This window comes from Scatophagus argus, chromosome 14, assembly GCF_020382885.2.
Source record: "Scatophagus argus isolate fScaArg1 chromosome 14, fScaArg1.pri, whole genome shotgun sequence".
In the NCBI taxonomy this organism is placed as follows: Eukaryota; Metazoa; Chordata; class Actinopteri; family Scatophagidae; genus Scatophagus; species Scatophagus argus.
Window position 1 is genome coordinate 18,740,847 of NC_058506.1, and position 24,883 is coordinate 18,765,729.

Genomic DNA, 24,883 nt, shown 5'->3' on the forward strand with positions numbered 1-24,883 from the left:
TAAAACCCAGTGGACACCCAGGGGTTCGTCCATTTCAGTCTTCTTAGTATTTATTTTCCTTTAAAGTGTGATCGAGCCATCAGGCAGGTCAATTAAGAGGGAGGCTTCTCATTTGCTGTGACGGCCTCAAAGAGCATGCTGTCTTTTCACATCATTACGGCTTCCTCGGACCTCGGTCAAGCTGAGACAGACATAATTAGTTTCCGGCAGTCATTCAGCGTTTCTCATAAACGTACAGCATGCCTCAAAAAATAACACTGAAAGTTTTTACTTTTTCTCACTGCAGTCCACACTGACATCCAGACTTCCAGGTGTCAAGTGTGTTTCATGCTTCATAGTGTACAACTTGCTTTATCTGTTTTATTTTATGAAAAATTGCTTTTTTAATACCGTGCTTATTGTGCGCAGTGTGAGCTCTGTTGTTAAATCATGGATCTAACAAATCGTAAAACGTCACAAAGTTTCTGGAGGGCCGCAGTGTTTCTTACTTTTTCACTCTCCTGACGAAACTGCTGTTAATGAGACAAATGAGAGCGCCTGTCTGAAAGGATCCGATTGGTTGCTCACACCCAGATGAATGAGTGTCTGACGGACATGAGTTTGTCCTGCTGGTTTCAGTCTGCTAGTTTTGTGCAGTTTCATTTTCCAATTCAATTCCTCAACTGGAGATTTTGCCATAAAAACATTTCCTCTGGGCTTTATGTCACAAAAATATTGAAAGCAAAAGATTAACTCTCAATACACAGATTCTGGCACGGCTTGTACCGTTTAGAAATGTATAAATATTAAAGGAACAGTTCACCAAATAAGGAAAAGTGAGGAAAACAGATCAGTGACTAAAGACCTGCCAAACTCTAAATGTTCCCATCATCCTCAGCTAGAGTTCCTGTTCATTGCTGATTAGTTTTAGCTCAAGGCACCACGGTTTCTTGGAGGACATTTATGTTGCCTCTTGGATACTTTCACACCTGCTTGTTAGAGTTCTTCCCAGTTTGAGCAGACAAGAGCCACTTTGTGTCCACTTCCTGTAATGTCTCTGGTTCTCATTATCTGTCTGTTCTTCTGACTGTTTGTCTGACTCTCACTGTACATATCTAAAATGAATTGACAATCTGTACCGCTTCAACAACTGCTTTAACAGTCCATTAGACTAAACAGGAAGTAATATCAGTACCAGGATAACAATCCAGAATTTACTTGTGTGAACGGTTTATACACTTTAGAAGAAAACTTGATCCTTAAAAGCACCCAAACTTGGCTCCTTTTGTTTGAAAACTCCTTTATTTCTCCAGATAGCTGTGCTGCTGTAAATAACATGACGTCCTGTTGAGAAACCACATCCCACACGCTGACAACACAATGAGATGACAGAAAAAAACTCTCGCGACCTCAAACTTCAGCAGAAAACCTCTGAAAGTAACGAGTTGGCGTCTGTCGCCTCTGGCTTTTTTAAAATCATGAAGTGAGGTGAAAGTAAACGCTTATTTTGACTTTAATTTGCTGTTTATATGACGTGGAGGCTGATTACGGCCACTGTTTATTAGATATTTCAAGAACTGAGTTAATTTGCAACTTGTTTGTCATGTTTTAACACCAATTAGAAGCAGGCTTGTTTGGTGAGTTTTCCCTCTCTGACAGGTGATATGACGGAGGGTCTCAGCGGGTTTGCCGTTACAGTTTCAATGTATTTCTGTGGCTGAAGCCTGTGATCTGTTGGCACCTGCAGGTTTTGAATGAATAGGTTTGGATTTTTGAATTTGAATACAATACTCATGCCACACATATGCATTCACCCTGTTTGGCCAATGAGGTCACACCTCCCACCCACAGCGCTTTCCTCTCCTGAACTGGATTGTAAAGTTCTGCTGAAGATGAAGTCGCTGAATCTGAACGTACACCTCTGTTATCAAGTTAAACAAGAAAAGGGAATGGTCCTTGGGTTTTTATTGTATTCTCTTTCCTGTTTTGTGCTGAAGGTTCACTCTCCTCATGTGTCTTTGTTGTCTTTACTTCTTTTTTCAACCTGTTTTTCATTTCACCTTTGTTTCACTATAATCTGTCCCTGTGTATTTAGTTGTAGTCTACATTTGCAATTTTTGCAGATGTTTTTTTTGCTTGCTTCTCGGGGCTTCCATGCGCGCTGTAGAACATTTGGATATTACAATATGTCTTGAAAAATGAAAACTGTCCTTTAGCTGTCTGTCATTTTCTACTTCAGCTTCAAGGTTATGGTCTCTTTGTTTCTCCAGTTTTCTCTGGAGCACAGAGTTCTCTTCCTCTTCTTTATCTCTACATCTCCCTCTTTGTCTCTTTCCTTTTGTCCTCTGGTTTCTTTTCCAATGCTCTCTCATTCTCTCGTCTCCTCTCCACCTTTTTGTTTCCATTCTGCGAGTTCTTGTGGGGTATTTTAGCCTCTTTCTCCCAGTTTATCTCTCTGTCTCTTCCACTTTTGTCTCTCATTTCTCTTTTTCTTTTCCTTGGTACACTTATCTGTTATTTCCTTTATTTTTAACTCCATCACGTCTCTGAGAGAGTACAGCATGACCGATTGGCACTTACCATAAAAATTGTTGTTCTAAATAGTCCCAGACTCCCAAACAGGTCAGTGCTGTGCATACCAATGAATGTTCAGTGCACATCAGAGAAGATGGACAACTGCAGCCGAGCGCCTATAATGATAATGTTGTGGATGAGCGCGGTGTGCAGTAAATACCACAGATGTTTACCGGAAACCGTTTGAAATGCAGAGAAGTCAAAACCGCCATCAGTCAGCTCGTGATTTGACGGTGGGGCAAATGAGTGCAAAGAGGTTTAGTATAAAATGAAATTACACTTTGGATGAAAAATCCTGATACAATGACAAGGCGAATCAGCTATTATAGATGTGACCTACTGATTTATGAAACCCTGTTTCAAACACAACACTGTATGACATCTTGCTATGATGTCAGATGGTGGCTGAAGACATTCATATATTTTACTTAAATAAAAGTACTAATACCACATTGTAAAAGTACTCCACTACAAGCACAGAAACCCTTATTTAAGCGAATGGCGTCAGCAAAGTGGATTTCAAGCTAGTGCTGGTAAAGTATTTTTAGCTTAACCCATACCTGTTTTCATAGTTTTCACACCCTGCATGCTGTTATTGGCTGGGGGCTACACTCCAACCATCCCAAAGGCTGATGCCTAAAAATGTCCCAATCACACAAAAATACCCAGAAAGTTTAAAGTACAAGCAGAGAGCAAGTTCTCTGTAGAAACAGATACCACAACAAACGTCTAGCAGGTCACTGGGAGGAATTATCTTCTATTAGTCCATACATAGTTTTTATGACAGCACATTGACACAAATTAGACCACAAACAAGTAACACAAGGTAACATATTTCCTGCCTTTGCTTTAATCGTCTTCCAGTCCCATGTCATATGTGTCAAAGTGTCTTTGACTTGGTTTCATCTAACAGCCAAAAATAAACTGAAACTTCAGACGACAGTCATCCAGGGAGGTAAAATCTCCAGACAACTCCAGAATCTCAGCATCGTCTTCAGTTCCTTCTCAGCCTTCAAGTCAAAGACTCAGTCTGTTTACTTCTTTTATGCTTGCTTATAATATTTGTTCTTTCATTTACTGTGTGTCAAACCTGTTTTTTTTTTTCATTTATTCTTTCTTTTATTTTGCTGCATTCTTCTGCAAAGCATCTCAAATTCCTGCTCTTTTTGTTTCTGCGCAGCACCACAGGGTCAGCAGGTTCTCTTCTTTATTCATGCCCACTTGTGATAAAAACCGAGGGATTTGTGTCACTCAAAAGCACTTTGGATAAAAGTGCTCTTCTACAAGAAGAGCACTCTTGAAAAATAAATGAAATGTGCGTTCCTGCAGCAGTCACAGGGAGTGTGGAAGCTGGTCGATACTTTGCTTTGAGTGTCACCTCAGACTCTTTCTTCACTTTAATAATCGAGAACTGTCAACCTGTAATTATGCAAGTCTTGCTTTGCTATCAGGGTGGCTGATTGCAGACAGCTGCAAAAGAGACCATTTTAGATTGGTGCACAAAGCTACACGTTCCAATAGTGACTGTTCTTCTACTGTTCATGAAGTTTGGCTGCAAAGCATCTAAATATTTACTGTTTACTACTTAATATGATCAAATATTTTTATAGAGAACATTGCAATGTGTCCCGATCTTGGAGAAACACCACATTCTGGTTTGATTATCTGGTCTGGACCATGTGATGATGTTAGCAGCAGCTTGCAGTGTTTGCCACAGATTGTGCAGCTAGAAGATGTGGCTGCAAAATTGTGCCCTGCTGCTACCAACTGACTGAAAAAGTAGAAATCCAGTTAATAGTTAATAGCTTGCAATCTGATTGTATTTTTAATCTGAATTTACACAAATGTGCGAGTAAATGTTTCAGTGATTCTGGGATGAGATGATGTTGGGAGACATTTGCTGGTTTCATCTTCATCAGTGTGAGGATTCGCTGCTTTTCTTGATCATTTCTGACAGTAAAAAAGAATCTTTGGCATTTAGATTGTTGGTTGAACCAAAGAAGCAAACTGAAGCTGTGACTGGGCTCTGGGAAATTGAGTATTGAGTATATGAGTATTTATTCTCAGTTTTTTTTATTTGATTGCAGCCCAATGGAGAGTAATGTTTCGGCCTTTTCTGTGTATGAAATCATTGCAAGATCGGCCACTCCCATGTGGCATCACTTAATATTATGCTCACGTGATGCATTTTTCTAAAAATAAACTAAAATAATTTAGGTTTTCTGCCACAAGACCCCCTGTTCAACACAGGAGCTTGAGATGATTTTTAACTGATGTAAATTCCCCAACAAATTTTGAATTTATTAAATTACGACCGACATGCAATAAACCTGTGACTTTCGGGGCCCCTGGGGTTTTGGCCCCCAGGGCAGCTGCACAGCTGGTGGTGAAGCCAGGAGTTCAGTCATAACGATACAAAAGGCGAGCTCATTATGTTTTTAATGGGCACAACAGGCAGTTTTAGCATTGCTGTCATAAAAACTCTTCTTATAATAATGATGCAATAGCCTCATTTACAAATATGTTCTTCACTGAGAGATTGTGCATACACAGAATCCTGACTCAAAGCCAGAGAGATTGTTTCTTGGTTGGTAGAGACCCCTGCTGAGCTCAAAAGAAATGCAAAAAGCCACAGCCACAGACCTGCTTCCAAGGATCTGTCTCCTGGAAGCTGCTTTTGGCTGTGCGATTAATATTTATTTACTGTGGTTTTGGAAAGAGAAGTTGTGTGCCATCTGTTTGAGCCACAGAAAATCCACAAGCTTCCTCAGAAAAATCCCCCACAGACTTGTCCAATAGGCAGAGAGATCCTGCTAACGGACGGGCAGCGGAGCCAGTAGAAGGTGTCTGATATTTTCTGGATCACCGACAATCCCTGTGTAATACCAAGGAAACACTGAGAAATGACTGAGACAGAGGCACTGAACCAGCCACTTCTCGACTGGAGAGGATTATTTTTCTTTGTGCCAGTGGTACTTTAATCTAACAACACAGAACTTTCCATCGCCCTGCAAGGATGGGCCTGTGGATGTAGCTTTAGTCATGTTACTGTGACATACCAGAGTGTTTACAAAACCACCCAGATACACGTGACGAGAAGAAAACATATAGGAAGAGTATAGATATCAGTTATCCAGTGAGAACTGGGCTCAGATGCCAAATGTGCATCACACACCGACATGTTAACCTTAAATTTTTTCACTTTTTTTTTTTTTAGACTACAAAGCAACACGTTATCAGTAATAACTAACAGCTAAAGACAGGACGAAAATGAGCTGTCTGGTACACTAATGATTCAGAGCTTATTATCATGGGATCATCAGCAGACACTTTTTAAAGGACATGAACTGACAAAGCACACAGAGCGTGATAAAACACAGCAGCTTTAACTGCTAAGGACCTGTTAATTGGAGAAAATGCTGGTTACTATGGTTACCAAATAAGTCACATCAATTTTCACATGGCGCTTAAAGCATCAGTTATAAGATCACTTCGTGAACAAATTTCATGATGTGGTATCTTCTCATTCTACGGCTGGCTCATTTGTTCTCACACCACAGATGATATGAGATCCAACACATTTAAGCGATCTCACACCAGGGTTTGATTGACAGCTTTCACATCGGCCCAGTCGAACCCAACCAAACAGGTTAGGTGTGAAAGAGCATATAAATGGGAGACTGCAGTCAATCTCGTGTGTTGGTTCTTTGGCCTGTTGTGTTTAGAAAGTGAATGAAACTACTTCACACTTGGGCTGCCTTTTACTCAACAGTTTCTCGTGGGGATGGATTCAAAGTGCTGCATTAGTTCAGCAGGCACGTCTTGGACTCCATCTGTCCACTGTCTCTCTGACTCACGCCTTTTCCCTCCTGAGATCCTCTAAAATAACAGCAATAAGCTGAACCTTTTTTTTTCTCTATCACCGACATATTTCTGACACTAATTCTCTAAAATGAACTGAACTGAAACCTGTATTACATTTTGCACCTCCAAGCAGCAGGTTGCGGTTCAGCCATTGTAGTTCCCCTGCACGCTTAGCTAGGGTTGCTCAGTTAGTTGCAATCCGCAGCCTCACCACTAGGGGCCAGTAAATCAGAAACGCTGGACCTTTAAGCTGGAACAGATCGCAAAAAAAAAAGAAAAAAAAGAAAATTCAGTCGTGGAGATGACATTGAGACTATGACAGTAAAAACTCATCTTTGTGAGACTGAAACCAAGATCACACATTATTTTATGTGAATGTTATCACACAAATTGCTGTTAAACTCAATCTAAATGAAATGTTTTACTTCCTTCAATTCTTATTTTTACTTGATCATCACTCTTCGCTGTATGCAAGCGGAACTAAGCTGTGAAAAGTTCTTACAAAAGTGCTCTGCAAATAAACTTATTGTTATTATTCAGCACCACAACTTCCCCCTGAGGCTGCTGGCTCCGAAGTCAAGCGCATGAGTGTTTATAGACAATTATGACTCAGATGTTAGTCTCTCACAGAGAGGGGGGAGATAAAGAAAGAGGGAGGGAGGGCAAATGAAAAGGGAATGAAGGAGAGAGAGAGAGAAAAAAGACAGAGAGATAGAGTGAGCAAGGAAAAGAGACAGGCAATTTAGCATCACTGTCTCTGTGGTGGGACGAAGGCGAGCCGCACAGCGCTGACCTGTCACTGTGCAGGGTCTGATCGAAGGCGACTCCTTACATCTCTCTCACACACACACAAACCTTCAGTGTGTTTTCCCTTTTCTTTAACCTGCCCATTTTAAAGTGTTTGCAAGCCTGATTTCAGAAGGTAAATTTGAGAAATGTTTGAAGTAGACCCAAACAGTTCACTAATAATTAATGTTTGTCCTCACTGTAATTGTCTTTTGGAATAAGTTTCTTCATGTCTTGAATCGAGACAGACAACAATACTCTTTATTTATACAGCATTTTTCAATCACAAAGTGATTTACAGACAACATGAAATGCAATCAAGCAATCGCACAAAAACAATTAAAAACAGAAGAAAATAAGAAAAAACAGAACATTATAAAAAATTCTATAAGGACAAGCTAAGACAGTACGTTTGAAACAATGGATTTCAAAAGAGCGACTTCACAGATGAAAGTGAAATTCAGACCCCAAACCCTGTTGAAGTGCACTTATAAAAAAAGAGTCTGCAGGTCTGGTCTCCTCTGGGAGGTGGTTCTGGAGAAAGTGGTCACCTTTGGTCCTCAGCCCAGACTGAGAAATGGCAAACAAAGCCTTGGCTGAGAACCTCAGGTTGCCACTGGACACATGTGGTGTCAAAAGATCTGTGAGTCCAAATTGTTAAAAGTTTTCCACACTAACTTTCTGCCTTCACTTTCTGGACTTCAAAGTAGAAGATTTCTGATCTTCAGCTTTGCTCGATGTTGTCTTCAATATCGACGGCTTCAGCAAGCAAACAAACGGCACAAGCTAACCAATCACATGTCTTTTGGTATTTTTACGTTACATTTTTGAGGAAGTGCATGTACTCATAGGCTCATTTGTCTTTTATCTGAATGGAGATTGGTGGAAAAGTAAATGAATTTTAGTCATCATTTAAGGTTGTCAAAAATAATTTAGAATTTACATTTTTGATTAGCTTGTTCGGTTTAATTTGACCAGAGATATGTTATGAATGAAAACACTTTAAGACATTTTAACTGTTTTTGCTGCATTTTTAACTGAAGTGGGAATTTCCTCCTTCGATGATGAATTTAGATTTCTCTGCTTTCTTACTGCCAAGGTTGTGTATCTCGGACATCCAGGGGTAAACAGAGTGATTTAAAGGTCTTGTGTTATCTCCGAGCTTGTTCTAGCTGGTGAAAATAAGCAAGTTCATCCCAGGAGCCTGTTTCCTCATCTTCACTGCGTCTGTATCTAAATCCTGCAATCATCTAAACACTTCCTGTTTCTTCCCCTCATTCCTCACTCTCCCTACCAACTCGCTCCCCAACCTCCCATTTCCCTGCCTTTATCTTTCCCATCTCTGCCTATCTGAGGAAGCTATGGAGGTTTTAAGACCCCACCTGGTTGAAGTCCAATGCAGCTTCATCAGTGTGGCCATCCAGACTCTTCCTCCTTATCTTCTTCCTGTACTTCTCTCTCTCTCTTCTTGTCTCCATTGAAAATTATGTCTTCAAGTTAATTTTTTGCTGCCTTGTTGTGATGACATTCTCTCTGGTTCTGGTTCTATGTGCTTTAGATCCAACCTGTGATTAAACATTTAGCAGATAATATAGTCATGCTAACACAGAGCATGTTAGTTTTGGTGACATTAAAGACTGGAAGTTAATTATACTTGTGAAGTATCGCCTCGGGGTCCACAGGCTTAACAGCAAGAGAAGGTCGATCTGTGATGAGAATCTGGTCTGAGTGGTCTGAATGAAATGCGTCTGAGGACTAAGTTCTCATCCCCATACGTAAGGGAAGGGGGGTGAAGTTTATTCATCCGCAAAGCATTTCTGGCGATAATATGACTCCATACCATGTGTCTGGCATAATTCATGTCTCTGGAAGCCTAGCTAAAAGTGTTCGTCAGGTGGAACCAATCATCTTTTCTCTTAACATAATGAGGAAATGTTAAAGTCACAAAAGTGTTGATACAGAACGTATCAGTTAAACTTCCATTGACTGAATATATTTCATGTGTTTTGGAACAGCTAAATGAAAAAAAAAAACTTTCTTGCCTAGACCTAACCACAAAAGCCCATATTGTGCTTATTTGTGCTTCCTCTCTCCTCCTCGTGACAGATATGCTAGAGACCCGCAGATTTCCAAAGCAAGCACAGCCTTTGCTACATGATCCTAAAAACATGTATGCAACAACACCACTGACGAGCAAGCTAGCCACTTAGAAAAAAAAAAAACAACGGCATTTTCTACATATTACCCATTGAAAAAAATAAAGGAATTGCACAAAGTTACTCAGCTGGTTAATTATTCATTATGCCCTCCAGCAAAGCTCAGCCCGAGGCTCAGCTTCATGCCTGTACGGCCAAATTAAGTGGCGCAAAAGGCTGTTTTCTTATTCCAGTCTTGTTTTTTGTTTAACCACTGATAAGAGGCTTTGTCAGATGCTGAACAAGTTGGACCTCTCATTGTTCTGTGACCTTTTCAGTATCTGTAAGTATTAACCACACCTGTCTCATCTGTAATGGACCAGTAAGCTGCTCAGCTCAGCACACGTCGACACAGCGCTGAGCTGAGAATGTGGCCTTGGTGTTAATGAGGGGAAAAGAGGGACCAAAGAAAGGTAGAGCTGCTGTGGCACACAGAACAACAGTCACAAAACCCTTCATCTACAAAGTATGACAAATGCACAAACGTTTATCCCGGTGACTTTGGGGCAAAAGCATCAAAGGACAAGTCCATTTTATCACAGCATAATTCCTACTGCTGATGGTTTTAAAAACTATAAATAATTAAATAAATAAAAGATCTGAGGGCAAGTCAACATGGCTACAACAAAGAAATCGGAACAAGCAGTTTGCGTTTTAACCATTTTATTCACAGCTGACAGTTTGGGTAATAATTTAATTTTCACGTTTGCTAAACCTGAAGACTTTGCAGCATGGCTCCCTGCTTAGATCCTGTCATAAATACTACGGCCACTAGAGGCCGCCACCTAACAATAAACTAATCTTAAGTTAACCCCCCACCCCAACTAATTACATGCTTCGTGGTAATACCGCCATACTGTAGAAATAAAGATCATTATTATTACTGGTAATGGAAGTAGTATTGCTAGTAATAAGAGTAGCAATAGTAACATAAACACCAGTTGCCTGCAATCCTTGCGAATATATTTTTATGCATATTTTATGAGAAATGTGATGTGTTTTTCCTCTATATGGGTCGATCTTTAGATAAAAAACATGCAGTCTGTTTGGTGACAAAACTGTTTTCATTTTCATCAGGGTTTCATCAGATTTCTCTTTGCCTTCACTGGCCCGCACTGCTTCACTACAACTCTCTGCTGCTGCTGTTGCTGTTGTTGGGTTATAAAAGTGAAAAAATATAACTTGTAGTGAGGCTTCAGCCGTACAATAAAAAAGACACTCTGGATGAAGGACCAGGACAGTTTATAGCAATGGGGGGAGTGAGTGGGGAGAAATTCAGGACTTTTTGGTCTCCTCAGTGCTGGATAATCATAAAGTGACGGATGCTCAGAAAACACGTGGAAGAGGAATTCTAGAAAAACTTTCAAACAAATGAACTCCATGCCATGTTAGCTGTTAGCATGTAGCAGCTCCTGCATTTGTTTTTAATTCTTTCAGTTAGTAGAAATGATGCTCAATCAAGTCCTAAATCAACAGTCACCGAGATGTTCCCTAACTTTACTAACTCAAGTACTCACTCAACCAATTACATTTGTCTGCTTACCCATTCACCCACATATTGCAGCGACCAATAAACTCCTCTGGCTGTCTGCCATTTTGTATATTTCTACGTTTAGAGGAGTTCGAGCCCCAGTAATGGCATATCCATTGGCAGCGGTCCTCAGGTCCTGGTACCGATCCACATGTTGTCTATAAAAGTCCTAATGGGGCGCTGCCTGGCTATTTGGCAGCAGGAATAACCAATAACATTTTGTAAAACCTCATTTCTTTCTCTAATCAGAGACAGACTTTGTTTTTGGACCATTGGGTTTTCTTCGGGCTCTCTGAATGAATAGTTGGCTGAATGAGAGGCACCGTTGGACAGCAGCGGTGAAGGGAAAAAGAGTCATGGCCGATGATTTGATTTGCCTCCAATTTGCCACTTATTTTCTTCCTCCCTGGCTTTCCACTCGGCTTTCTTAACACACACACCTCCACTCTTATAAGAGTGGCCATTATTTAGCTTGTAACCAAGCACCATTTTCTTTTCTTTTTTTCAGTCAGCCTGTAGGCTAAGAGCTTATTGGAAAGCTATCAGTACTTTTTGTGCATGGAGGGAGAGTCTGTAGCAAGCACAGAGGAGAGAGGAGTTATATTTCATTACTGCAGAACATTTATTTAATTTATGATAGTTTGTGAGGAAGCAAATCCACAATGTAGTGTAGTAGTGTGTGTGCGTTTGTGGGGAAAAAGAAACCAATCAAACAATAAGGACATTGGGAAAACTTCAGAAACTGTTTTTGATTTGTTACTGCGTTTTGATTTTTGATTAGAGTTTGTTTGTTTAAATCATATTTCAATTTTACAGTCTATAAAAATGAGATTACTTTCAACTTCAGGGAAAGATGAAGAAGTTCAAGTTTGTATACTATAGCCTATACAGTTTGGTTTCCACAATATGGACACTACTATAGACATTATACAAGCAATTAAAAAGGATCATATTAGTAAATAAATACTAGAATGTACGTTCATCATTAATTGACTAAAACTTCACCTTATGTTTTAAGTAAGCTACAATAAAACCAAGACCAAGTGTATTCAGCGACAGTTTGAGACAAGACAGTTTGAAATTAAGATGACACACTTGTGGACTGGATCTTTTTAGGTTTTTTTTATTTATTTATTTATTTTCAGAATGACAACACAGTCAGACAACTCAGGTTTGTGAGTTTGGCATCGATGCTCCCACCTCATCATTCTCAGCTGATATGTTTACATGGAGATATGAACTAATGAGCAAATATCTTAAACCCTTAGCTGAAGCCTGCAGGTGGATGCAAGGCAGCAGTGACACTGACAGGGCCTCTACATGGACAGAGTTGTTTGGTAGATGATTATGGAGAGTGAGGCATGCACGTGTATGAAGCAGTGCACCTCCAGCTGACTGCCTCAGTTATAAGAATAGTCAACATCTTTTACCCCTGGCTGTTGGTTTCTGACATGTGGCTTGTGGTGGAGAACAATCAGGAACTACTTTTTTCAAAAGACAAAACAAGTTGTGAGGAGTTGGATGGTAAAATTAACTGCCATCTCTTCACGCTCCTACACTTGACAGGTGCCTCTGGATTTTACAGCATTTTATGGATTTTACGGCATTTATGGCAACTTCCAATTAAAAAATACAATTACCAAACAAAAAAAATACCAAACGGAGTAGAGTAAAACCTTGGAGTGTGTGGATCTACCTGAGAAGTAACACATTTGCACATGAATGTGTGAGTGCACTCACGCCCACATGCACACACACACACACGAATGCACACACACGCGCACACATCTTGTGAACAGCTGACACTGATGCTGGTGTCACTGCAGTTGTTACTGTCCTGCCAAGCTGCTGATGCTGCTGTCTCTCCAACACCTGGAGACGTTTGGCAGCTTCTGCTCTATTCTCTCTTTTTATTCTTTTGTCTGTTCTTTTTCTTGCAATCAAGGGTATGTTTTAATCCTTGTAAGGCTGATTTTTTGAAAGTCGAACAAGAGAATGACAGTATTTTTACCATAAAATGATTAAGGCTGTTGCAAATTCATTAAACAGGCAGACCTTATTCATTTGCTCTGCATCGTTCCATCAGTTACTGTACTATTAGGAAAATTTAAAAAAATATAAAATGTTGCACAGTTTCAGCATAGATCCTGGGCTGAGTATTTGAGTTTCAGTTTTTCTTCTGGCATTTTATGGATTTACTGTTCTAAAAAAAAATTAATGTTGCATGGCTTTCTCTTTTCTGGCTCCCATCTGCTTGCCAAATTTTACTGACGTGAGCTGTTTGATTTTGGAGCTTTAGCTCCATATCATGGTCAGTAGTCTGAGCCAGTCATACCACACAAGAAAAACAAAACAAAACAAAACAAAAACAAATTTAGGGCGAGGAAATGGGAAACCTGTCCATCAGTCTTTGTATCTTGTGTTTGAGTCTTCACAGTCAAACTTGTTGGTGTGCACAACAGCCCCGTCACCTGAACTGGATCGTGTTGGACTTGACAGGACAGTGGTTTGTTCCAGGGTGGACACAGTCTGCTGTGCCGCTATGACTCATAGCCACATTTGGAAGACGTGTGCTGTGGCAGGTGTTTGCAGATGGAAACAGAAGAGACAGAGTGGTGCAGGATCAGCCATGTTATTAATCCTCACTCACAGGAGCTGATCAAACAGGCTGGCTTACGTCTGCCTCATACAGCTGCTTGTCATCGCATTCATGTTTGTGTTTGAATAAATCCAGTGGTGGAAAGCGGCTAAGTACAATTACTCAAGTACTGTACAAGTACAGTTTCGAGGTAGTTAAGGTGACCTTGAGAAAGGAGGTCAAAATGCTTACTAGTGAAGTAAAACGGCCTCATATTACATTAAGACTGAGATCTAGATTGCATTATCACCATTTAGCGTCTGGTCTTAATAGTGAAGGAGTGATGGTCAGAGCTATATTTTGTCCAGATTTTTGTGATTGGTCCTTGTATCCAGAAACAAGGCTGGAGGGAGGTTATTGGTTCCTAAATGATTAGGGCCACTGTGCAGCATCCTTTACCAATTATTCTAGCCATTCAAACTCGAACAAAAAAAAACCATGCAATCAATCATTTACTATGGCGTCATTATAGAAGCTGACCTCCAGCATCCCTGGCAACAATAGGAAAGAGAGCCTCGTTAAAATAGCAGCAGAACGTTTTTCACAAAGTTTTTTCTTTCAGTATAATCAACATCGCATCAACATTTGACATCATCTTCCTCTTCATCCTTGTCTTCCTACCCAGTGAGATTTCCCCTTTTTCTTCTGACCGGTGCTTTGTAGTCTCCTCTCAGACTCTTCCTCACCAGGGCCCTGTCTCGTGCCATTTGTTTCAGTTAGCAGGAAATGTGTGTGGTTGTCATAAACGATTGGCTTTGGTGGGTCTGAGGCGTGCGCTCCAAAGCACAGCCGACAATAAATTGTATTTTTCCGCAGAGTTATTAGGTCATTATTACGCCGCTTGAAGTGAACAATGCCTTTTCGTCTTCTGAGGCAGACAATTAGAATAATCTTTAATCTGCGCTATCAGCACATCAATGGGGCAGAGGGGGTGTAATGGAGTTATAGACCACTTATCTGGCAATCAATCAATGCAATTGCTAAAGAAGCTGTCTTTCATCGTGCCTGAACCGAGTGGCTGGTCACTATTGGAGTGAAAGGAATGTTTATGGCATGTTATTTGGGCTAATGTTCAGTCTCACAAATCTCCAAGCAATCGAGGTTGACTCCACCATGGAGGGCCAATGGGTTGCAGTGATGGCTGAATACAAAACTGCCAGACAAGAAAAAGAGAGACTCAGCAGAGCCCCAAAGGCAGACAGATACAGTTAGCAGCTAGCTGGTGAACATAGTGAAACATTTAGCAGCTGAAGAGCCAGATATTCTCCTCACGAGATGGTACAGACCAAAAAGAAGCTAAAAGAGGAGTGAACATTGGGTTCACTGCCATTCAAAAACAATGATAATGTTATTCTGTGCCTGCTGGGCATGTTAACACTGAACATTTCTGGCTTGTCCACCAGCTTTATCAGAAAGCTTATGGACTTACTTACCTATATAGAATTTTAAGACACTAGACATCCCCAACACATGAATGAGTAAGTAAGTAAATTTGTTTGGCTATATTTCTGTGAAAATAAAATGTAACAACTGCCCAATCACCTGATAAGTAAAGGGAAAGGTCTGACTGAGTCTTGCCCTAAGAAATAATCATCTCTTCCTTTATCCTCTCTGTGTCTCCTCTCAGATGACCCAAGAACAGTGCACTCATAGGAACAATGTTCAGAGTTCAGAGAAACCACAAGTGTACAAAGTGGGAATCTACGGCTGGAGGAAACGCTGCCTTTACTTCTTCGTCCTGCTGCTGATGATCCTGATCCTGATCAACTTGGCGCTAACTATCTGGATCCTCAAAGTCATGAACTTCACCATAGTAAGTCACTTTTTGCGACAGTATCTTAACGTGTGTGTGTCTGTGCTGATGAATTAGAGTTGTTGTTGGAAAAAGAAGGAGGTTAAACTTAGATTGTTAGTCAATTGAGGATGCAAATCATTAGAAAAAGTCTGATAATCTGTAAATATAAATGTCATGATTCTTTTTTTATCTGGTATACACCCAGGTGATTATAGTTTCATGCCCTTGTTGTCTTTGCCTGAACAAGTCCTCCTCAGACTTTTAGCCCAAATGACTGACATCTGTAAAGACAGCTTTATGGGGCCAGATGCATGAAACCCTATTAACGACTAAATCTTTTTAGAAAACCACCTGTGCACTTGTTCGTCCCCATAATCCACACAGAGAGCTGTTTAAATCACACAAATGTCCCACTATATTCATGTTTTTACCTTATTAACTCTATATTGATTGATCAGCTCCCCATCTGTCTGTTTCACTGCGGTGGGCTGGCAGAAAATCCCAACAATGAATCAATGACTATAAAATCCCAATGTCTTTCCATTGAGTAGACATGAAAAATATTTTGGTTTAGTAAACGCCTGCCGTCAGTCAGCCTGATGAAGACGGTTTTGACCGGCTGCTGCAGACAAATGGCTGATTGTGGACAGACACTCTGAAGGCAGGTTGGAGTCAGTGTGGACTGGAAACTGCTGTTTCCATAGCAACATCGGTACGCTACTCAGTCACAAAATATGACATGAGAAAGATCTCCTGATGAGTAACTCTGAACAAGTGACCATGAATCAGCCTTTATACTATGTCACCTGACTTCCTCTTTTGCTTAACATAAATATTAGCCGTACTGAACTGCTTGCACAGAGGACCTGACTCTTCAAACCTCTTTGTCTTCTTTTCCCTTAGTTTCAGTTTGACTATTTCTCTCTGCTTAGTAATCCACTGTGTCTATGATAAGTCAGAAACAGATGCAACAGTGTACAGCATGCACATTTTTACAGCACATGCAAACACACACACACACACATGTAGCTGCTGCTGTGAATAAAACATGAGGTGTGCTCCACAGCAGGACTTTAATGTGAGATCTACATAAATCAGAGAGCACTTTGTTAGATTCTAAGCTGTATGTTCTGACAGAACGCTACACTCGGGATGTCACAGTGTTTTGAATGTGTCTGCCTGTAGATTATAGAATAAGAAACGAGCATCTGATAGATAAGTTTGAAAGTTAAAGCACACCCAGAAGCGACGTGCTGAAAACTTGACTTTGTGTTTCCAAGCTTGTGTTCAAAGTCTGAAACTGCAGCTTTGCAGCCAAGACTACAAACCACGCCCTGCTCAGACTACTCCCACTACCATCATATTTTAGTAAAGCAGTTGCAAAGTCCAAACCTCCTCTGCAAATCGCCTACTTGTACACAACACTATGATGGCTGAGGAAAACAAATAACAAGAGCAAATCAAAAATAAACTGAAAATGAAATGAAAGGTCACATATTTTAGTAACTATAAGTCAAAGAACCAACAATAAGCTGAACTAATTTTGGTCTGGAGTTTTTGGTTCTGTATTATTCCCGTCTGTGACAGCTCACAAACAATATTTGGATGTTCAGCTTCCTTCACATCCGAGCTATGGCTGGTCAACATGCTACCCAGAGTGCCACCTCCAGGACAGCAGTGAAGTCTGGGGTTGAGGGATGCTTTGTTGTCTCCTGAATTAATTCTGAGGTTGTGGCACATAAAGGGGCAAACTTGACATCAGCCTACTGAAACAACAATGCTGTTAATGAGCCGGTAGAAATCCATGACATCCCTGTATTCAACGCTGCTATACTGAAGGAGTCTGAGAGATAGGAGGAGGGAGAAGGTTGGAGGTGCAACATTAAATATTTACACCAACTGCAATTACAGAGATGAGTGTGACTAATGAATATGGACCAGCAGTGGACATGAGGGAGACTTCTGTTTGTGTGTGTGAGAGGATGTGTGTCCAGCTGGGTGATTTGAACAAGTTAGTTCAAAGCACTTGAACTAATTTGCATATTTTATCTTCCAGCAATTCAAAAACTCAACTCGGATTTCAAGAGCTTTTCAAATATTAACTTGGATTTTACATCTGGCACATGTCCATCCGACTTTTACGAAAACATTAAATCCCTCTGACCTCTGCAGCCAAGCAGAAAGAGAATTTTGCCTGTGCAAGGAACATAAACACCATGTTTTTATCCTTTTTATTGGATGGTCTTTTCATCCAGTGTCACTCAGACTGCTGCAACCTTTTGTTCAGGTTTCACTCTCAAATCGAGCCTGTTTAAGTAACCTTGGATTTTGGTTTTAAGGCAGCCACCTTAGAATTTAGCAGTCTCTTGACCCACAAGGGAAAGGAAGCACAATGTTCCCCTTGTTCAGAAACCAACATTAATCCAGTGTGCCAAGACCCGGGTCTGAAGTGTAGTCCATAAAAACAAAATCATAACAACATTTTGCAGCTCAAACTCAGCCAAAAGCCGAAAATCGACATCATTCATTCTGAACCTCACAGACAGTCCGATTTTACCTGTTGGGTTGGGTTGGATTTCTGTCATGTTTTTATCTCTGAAGGGTTTCAGCTTCCTGTCAGGTCATAATGGCCACAAACACAAATAAATTAGGACTGGGCATTATTATCGCGTTAACACATTGGTTGGTTGGTGCCAACAATTGTTTTGTCACTCATTAATGCAGTTATTGAGTGACACGAACTAATTATTTTTAAAGTCCGTTGCTGAGTAGCTAACTAACTGTTGCACGCTTGCTCACTAAAAACTCTGCGTTGATGTGATTGTCGGCATTGATTAAATGATGCGTTAACTTGCCCAGCCCTAAAATAATAATAAATCACTTTCTACTAGCCACGAGACGTCTACCCGGAGCCATGCTCTCCACTCATGTCAACAATTATGAAAACGTGTGGGTGACATGGTGGTGCAGCAGTTTGCACTTTTGCCTCACAGCAAGAGGGTTCCAAGTCCAAATCCCAGTCCGGGCCCTTCTGTGTGGAGTTTGCAGGCTCTCCTTGTGCCTGCGTGGGTTTTCTCCAGGTACTCCGGCTTCCCTCCATGGTCCCAAAAACATGCACATTAGGTTAATTGGCTCTTCTACATTGCCCCGAGGTGTGAGTGAGTGAGCGTGTGTGATTTTCTCTCTTTGTGTGTCAGCCCTGCGATTGACTGGCAAACAGTCCAGGGTGAACCCCGCCTCTCACTCGTAGTCAGCTGGGATAGACTCCAGCCCCCTGACAAGGGTTGTGGGGGCTATTAAGTGTTATAGAAAATGAATGGATGAAAACGTGTGTGGGCTCCCCCGCTCTGCAAACGGCTCTTCATGTACCTGCATTGGGTCAGCAGCTTGCTTGTCCACGTACAGTGTATCACAGGATGAGACCGGGCGAGCCCTGTCAGGCTCATGACAGCGTAATGTGAATATTAATGACGGCCTGCTAGGCTGAGCAGGAATACGAGCTAGCATACTTAGTTAGCCTTCCTCCTGCATTATGATACATAAAGAAAATAGTTCCAAACAACACAACAAGGTCTGTGGATTATATTGAGTATTAGCGATCATAATTTCGAGAGACATTGAGTTTTTCAAACTTTTTTTTACATGGCACCACAAATGGAGAAAGACATCTCCACAGCCAATATCTGCATAAAAGCTGAGATGATCTGAGCATTTACTTACAATGCAGGCAACTTTCTGTTGGTTGTGCAGGCAGGTATGAGTGTTTATTCTGCTCTTGACTGTGTGAGAGTGTCAGTGTGTTACTCCTTGCCTCTCTCTGCAGAGATCTACAGCTCATCTGACTGCTTTTCCAGCTTCCTATCATGTTAAATAGTCTTGTTGCGGCAGGGCTCTTAGATTGAGACAGATTAAAGTGGCTGCACCTCATGTACATGGCAGTCCAGAGTCTGTGTGGTAATGAGTACACAAGGGGGAGGGGGGTGATGTATGGGCTGCCCACTCTTCCACGTCCTTCCACTCCTGTGAGCCAGGCCTGTTCACCAGCCTGCAGAGAGGAGGGAGTCAGTGTCATCATGAGACTTCAGTGCTGTTAACATTTGAGTGTCAGTGTTCCAGCTGATTAGCTGACCTTATCTGCCTTCTGTCTAAACCAGGTTAAAAAAAATACAAAGGGTTGAGGCTAGTTCTACTTTCCTCACAATCTACTTCCTTTTGAAAATACAACTAGAAGTACTGAAGTACATGTCAAATACATTTTTCCCAGAGGTGGTTTCTTCTGGTAGTTCTTATCACCCCGAGCAGACTCTGACGAGCTAAACTTGGGCAGTGGATATGATGGACTGGAGGTGAAGGGTCACAGCAGCTTTGGACTGAAATGACAGCTGAGAGAAGCAGAGGGGAGAATGGCTTTAAAGTTCAACAGCAACACTATGATTGGCCGATTGAAATTGTGGCAAAATCTGATTGGTTTAACTGAAAAATTGCCCTTGTAAGCTGATTAAGAAGAAGCAGAGAGTGAGAGAACTGTTAACAATGAAAGAGTGTGAAGAACTTTCAGACATCTATCATATTGTATGAACAGCACATATTCAAAACTCTTAGCAGCTGGTTGACTTACAAAACACCACTGAAATGACAGAAGTTAACTTTAACAGGGCACACAACCAGGGACGGTTCTCTGCTGCTCGGGAGAGTTAAATAACTAGGAGGGATGGGTAGAAATACATAAGACACTTTCCATCTTCTATACCTGGTGTCCCCACTGGAGACTGAAGTGAGGTGAACTGTTGTGACTGTGTGATACGGCTCAGTGCTCCTGGGAGATGGAGCTGAGCCTCCATCTCCCCAGGTCCCAGGAGGGGCCAAAACGGGGCCGTCAGTGCCAACAGCTCTGCCTCTTTTGGGCCCAGCGGAGGAGCTTGACCTTCCCGTCGGCAGCCAAACTATCAGCTCTCACCACCTCCCCAAAAGCTTGCTGTCGGATGTTGTTTATTCATGTTTGCCGGTTTACTGAATACAGATTTCAGCAGGAAATTTGGCAAGGTCACGGTGATGTCTCTGAATTTGAAGTGTGAGCTGCTGTCATTTTTAGAATCAATGAGGAAAATGGAATATGCAAAGTTGTGTTTCGTTCACACTGGGAATTTGCAATATGCTCTGTATTCAAGTTGTACAAGGGTCAACCCAGCCAAAAGGAAATATTTTTACTTACTTCTAATGGTATCTAGCCATGCAGATACTTTTAATTGTCTGCCTCTGAGATTTCTGCCTCCAGCTAAATGGAGAAAATCATTGATAAATCCAAACTGGACACCAGTAAACATATTCTGAGAGTAACACTGAAGGAAAGGAGGTGAGATGAGGCTCTGATGAAAAGGACACATTAGAACCACTGTATATGAAGATGAGCGACAGAAAAGAGCTCCCAAAAGTGATGCCAAAACGTCTGGAAGGCGTTTTTACCAAAGATGGTATCTGTCATTGTAGGTAGTTCTTACCAACCTAATCCTACCCAACAGCATTTATTTTTCAGACTCTGATGTCACCAGAACAAGATGGCAGCGCTCTCTTTTGGTTTACTGTTGCACAATGGGAGGAAGTGGAGACACGCTGTCTATCTTGAACACAGGCTTGATAATAAGCACTCCATCCTCTGTTACATCCTGCTCACAGTGAAAAGTTAAGTCTTCAGTCAGCAGGGATGAACTCTACAGCTCTTGCTGCAACAACAACAGCAGCAGTAGCAGCTCTTGCAGGACTTGAATGATTACCTCTCCTTTATATGATGAGGCATACTGTGATGTAACAGTACAGGCTTTGGAAAGGTTTGTAATGTAAGCAGTCAGGACAGGTGATGACCTCCGGGCTGCTGAGATGTTTACCTCCTACTGTAATGTGAGAGAGGAGTGCCACCTGTGTTTATGGCTCAGACATAAACCACACATGCAGCTCTGTCAGTCTCTGTATCTATCATAGACACACACACACACAGAGCTGTAGTGGTTGTTCTTGTGCTGTTTTATTGGGCACTGATTCAGGTCGGTGCAGTGCAGCGGCAGCTGAAGAGTCAGCCTTAAAGTGTTGTCATTTTCTATTAACCTCTGAGTGCGACTGTTTCGGGTGTCCTTGAAGCAAATCGTTAGCGTTGTTTGTTTTTTTCCTTCACTCCATAGATGTATTTAAAACTTCTCCCCCATTGATCGCTATTCACTCCCAAATGAATGCTCAGTTGTTTACTGTGTGGCGAGCAGTGGACGGAGGATTTGGTTCCTCATGAACCATCACTCTGAGACATAACTGACACATTTAGTGTTGTACGTCTGTGATTTTAGCATGTATCAAATCCAGCACATTGAAACAGGTCAACGGCTAAGTCATAGGGCTAACAGGTGGATGATAGCCCAATCAAGCTCTGCAACTTTGCTCTGATATTAATGAAAGCGCTCTATTTATACAGTGTAATCCCTGTGTGACACACTGACTGACTGACAGAGCAGTGAGCACAGTGTGCAGGTGAACTCGTTAGAAATCACATGTCAGAGCTAATGTAAGATACTCTCCTCCTCTCCTTCAAATAGTGCAGGTCTAACAGAAAAACAAAAGACAAGTAACATCAAGTGAAACTACTGCAAACCAGTTGAGTCTGTCCTCTCTCTCTTCCCTCCACTCTCCTGCTGTCTTCCTGTCACGTCAGCACAAGCAGCTGGAGCACAAATACCCACTGTGCTCATAGTTGTGAGAAACACCAGCTACTGACATGTTTGTTTCTTCCCAAAGAAGTGTTGTTGGGTTTTTTTGTTTGTTTGTTTTTGTTTATATATATATATGTATTTGCACAAAATAAGTACTCATTAAAACTCAGTATTTGTGCTTTGCCAAATATTGCATTCGAATGCGTTCTCATCACAGCTCGTCACATCCCGACTCTTTGTCACGTCCTGTGCATGTCATGCAGATGGTCATGGTATCCAGGCTCAGGATTTGACTCCAACAGGATAAAACACAAATCTAAGCTCAATAAGAAAATCCTTATTTGAAATAACTGGGAATAGATGGCGTTGCCTCTGATAGATATACATCCCTGGCTCTGCTGTGGATTGTTGGGGACAAGAGAAGAAGCAGTAATTTTCCCTCTGATTGCAGCCTGTCTTCCTCCAAGAAGAGAGAGGAGGAAGAGATGCAGTTGATGATGATTATGGTGACTGCTTTTGAGAACTACATCCCTACCATACTGGTATTTGTTCACTTTTATCAAACGATGACATTAAATTGATATTACTGACCTGAGATATTCATGATAAGAATAAGACCGTCTGTGTCTGACCACATTACAGAAAGGATCGTTACAGAGAGAGACCGTTCAGTTAATAAATCCTCAAACACAAGTCACATTTTGAAATCTCACTAGAGGTGGGGAAAAAAAGAACTTTTAGTGGACAAAGTTTGATGGTTGGAGTTACACCAAATGATTAGGTCATCTTGTGACTGCCAGCTGAGGTGATCTACTGGACCAATTCGGCCTATGGCTCTAAATTTCACTTGGCCTTTGGCTTTTTGGCTTGAAATGTCAAATATGTTGTTAAAGACGTACACAGTGGATCAACTCATCATTTCAAACTGCAGATGTGGTTTTGAACCAACTTTGTCGGTGTGGGTCTTGACTTGACTGAGGATTAGCTGAGACCCAAGACTTACAGTCCAACATCTATGTAGAGAAAGCAGTGAAAACAAGCTTTCAGGCATGATTAAATCAGTCAGGCAGTTCCATCTTTCTATTGCAGAAATTCGTCCAGGTTCATGTGATTTTGCACTTATAGTTTTTATTGCAATCGCTAACCTTTATCAGTGCTTTAAGTTTGTGCAATTTCGCTCCACTTCAGAAATGTGTGGGTTTTAACAACTTCAAACAAAAAAATCTGTCATCAACAATCCAGGTGGTAGAAAAAATAAATGAATGAATCACGGCTGTGAGAACAAGTTTAAGTGAAGCAGATAAAAAAAAAAATGACTACCAGCCAGGGTCAAGACTCCAAGAGTTTTCCTCATTCAAGTCCAGCTTCCCGCCCCATGAATTAGTCCCAAGTTACATCCAAACAGCCCAATCTCGCCACTAAAGCCGACAGAATGCAGAATTGGCTGCTGGCGGCTTTAAATCTCATGCTGTTGATGAGATTGGAGTTACTGGCTCTCATTGGGGACAATTAAACCTCAGTACCTCCAGCAGCCTTTATCGAAAGGTCAACAGAGGGAGAGAAATGGAAGAAAGAGCCGCAAGGGAGACGAAAAGAGGAGAAAAAGGTCGACCCTATACTGTCAGCAGGCTGTTTTCACAGTTTACGTGCAATTCATTTAAGCAAAATGAAGGGAATAATGAGAACGGGCCAATGGGCATGCAGTGCATTTCAGAAGTGTGAAATGGAGTTACAGTCGAAGACACTAATTACATTTGAGGCAGAGTCTGCTAACTTCACGAACTCAGTGCTCAGGGGATGACTAATAAAGCTCAACTTCAAGATTTTATAGTCCCTAATGGGAAAATTAGCTTACTGCAAGGCATCCAACAAAGTGCATAATTACAAAACACGAACAGATAAAAACACAGAAACACAAGGAAAGTGACAAAGAGTTGGCTGGCTGAAATGTTGCTGTGAAAGTATTTAATTTTGGTTCAATTAAATTTTTATACAACTACTACCACTACTATTATTACTACTACTACTAACCCGTGGGAACACACAAGACGAGAGAGCACAAAGAGTAAAAGGAAGGGGGGGGGCAAGCTAGTAACATGCATTAAAGGGACATGAATGTGTGCAGAAGGAGAGGGAGAGGAGGAGAGAGAAGCCCAGTGTATTATGGGAAGTCCACTGGCAGTTCAAGCCAATAGCATCATAACTGGGAGCAAGCTTTGGCCAGGCTAACTGTAAGCTTTATCAAAAGGGAAAGTTTGAAGTCTACTCTTAAATGTAAAGAGGACGTCGGCCTCCCTGACCAAGACTGGAAGATGGAGAGGAGTTTGACAACATGTCACGTCTTGAAATCTTTTAAGTCTGACACACATTTTCAGGATTGTAATCAAATAACATGATTTTGCAAGACAAATGATCTGCAAATCACACTGTATTCACTATACAGCACAAATGTAGCAACCTCAGCGTTACCTAAATAAAAACACACAACTAGAAAGTCGCTTGTTCTAGCTGTAACAGCACAACAGCTTTAACAGTAAAGTCCAAATTCCGAAGACTACCTGTGTTTCTTAGAAGAACTTGTGCTTTCCACAGTTTGATTCCATCAGTGCAGCTCATCAACAGATCCAGCTCATCAGGTGGCAGGACAAAACATACTGTTGGCTGTCATCAACTGAAATCAATGTGGTGTTGTTTCCTGAGGAGATGACCCGTATTGACAATCATGAGCCAGGTAGGACTGAGGATTTCACTACATCCCTGATTAGGACACCTCCAAACAGAAGAAGAAGAAAAAGAAATCACCTGCTGATGTGCTGATGATGACAGTTA

At 41.3% G+C, this 24,883-nt stretch overlaps 1 protein-coding gene across 5 annotated transcripts in view; it reads left to right on the forward strand.

Annotated features, from left to right (window-relative positions):
- sgcd (sarcoglycan, delta (dystrophin-associated glycoprotein)) overlaps positions 1 to 24,883 on the forward strand; it is a 228,979-nt gene that overhangs the window by 129,941 nt on the left and 74,155 nt on the right. For all 5 annotated transcript variants that reach the window (XR_006845275.1, XR_006845278.1, XR_006845276.1 and 2 more), the window contains one exon: positions 15,195 to 15,380. Coding sequence is in view for 1 of the 5 variants with exons in the window: in XM_046411438.1 (XP_046267394.1) it covers positions 15,195 to 15,380 (186 nt within the window). In the remaining 4 variants the exon portion in view is untranslated. The remainder of the gene's footprint in view (positions 1 to 15,194; positions 15,381 to 24,883) is intronic.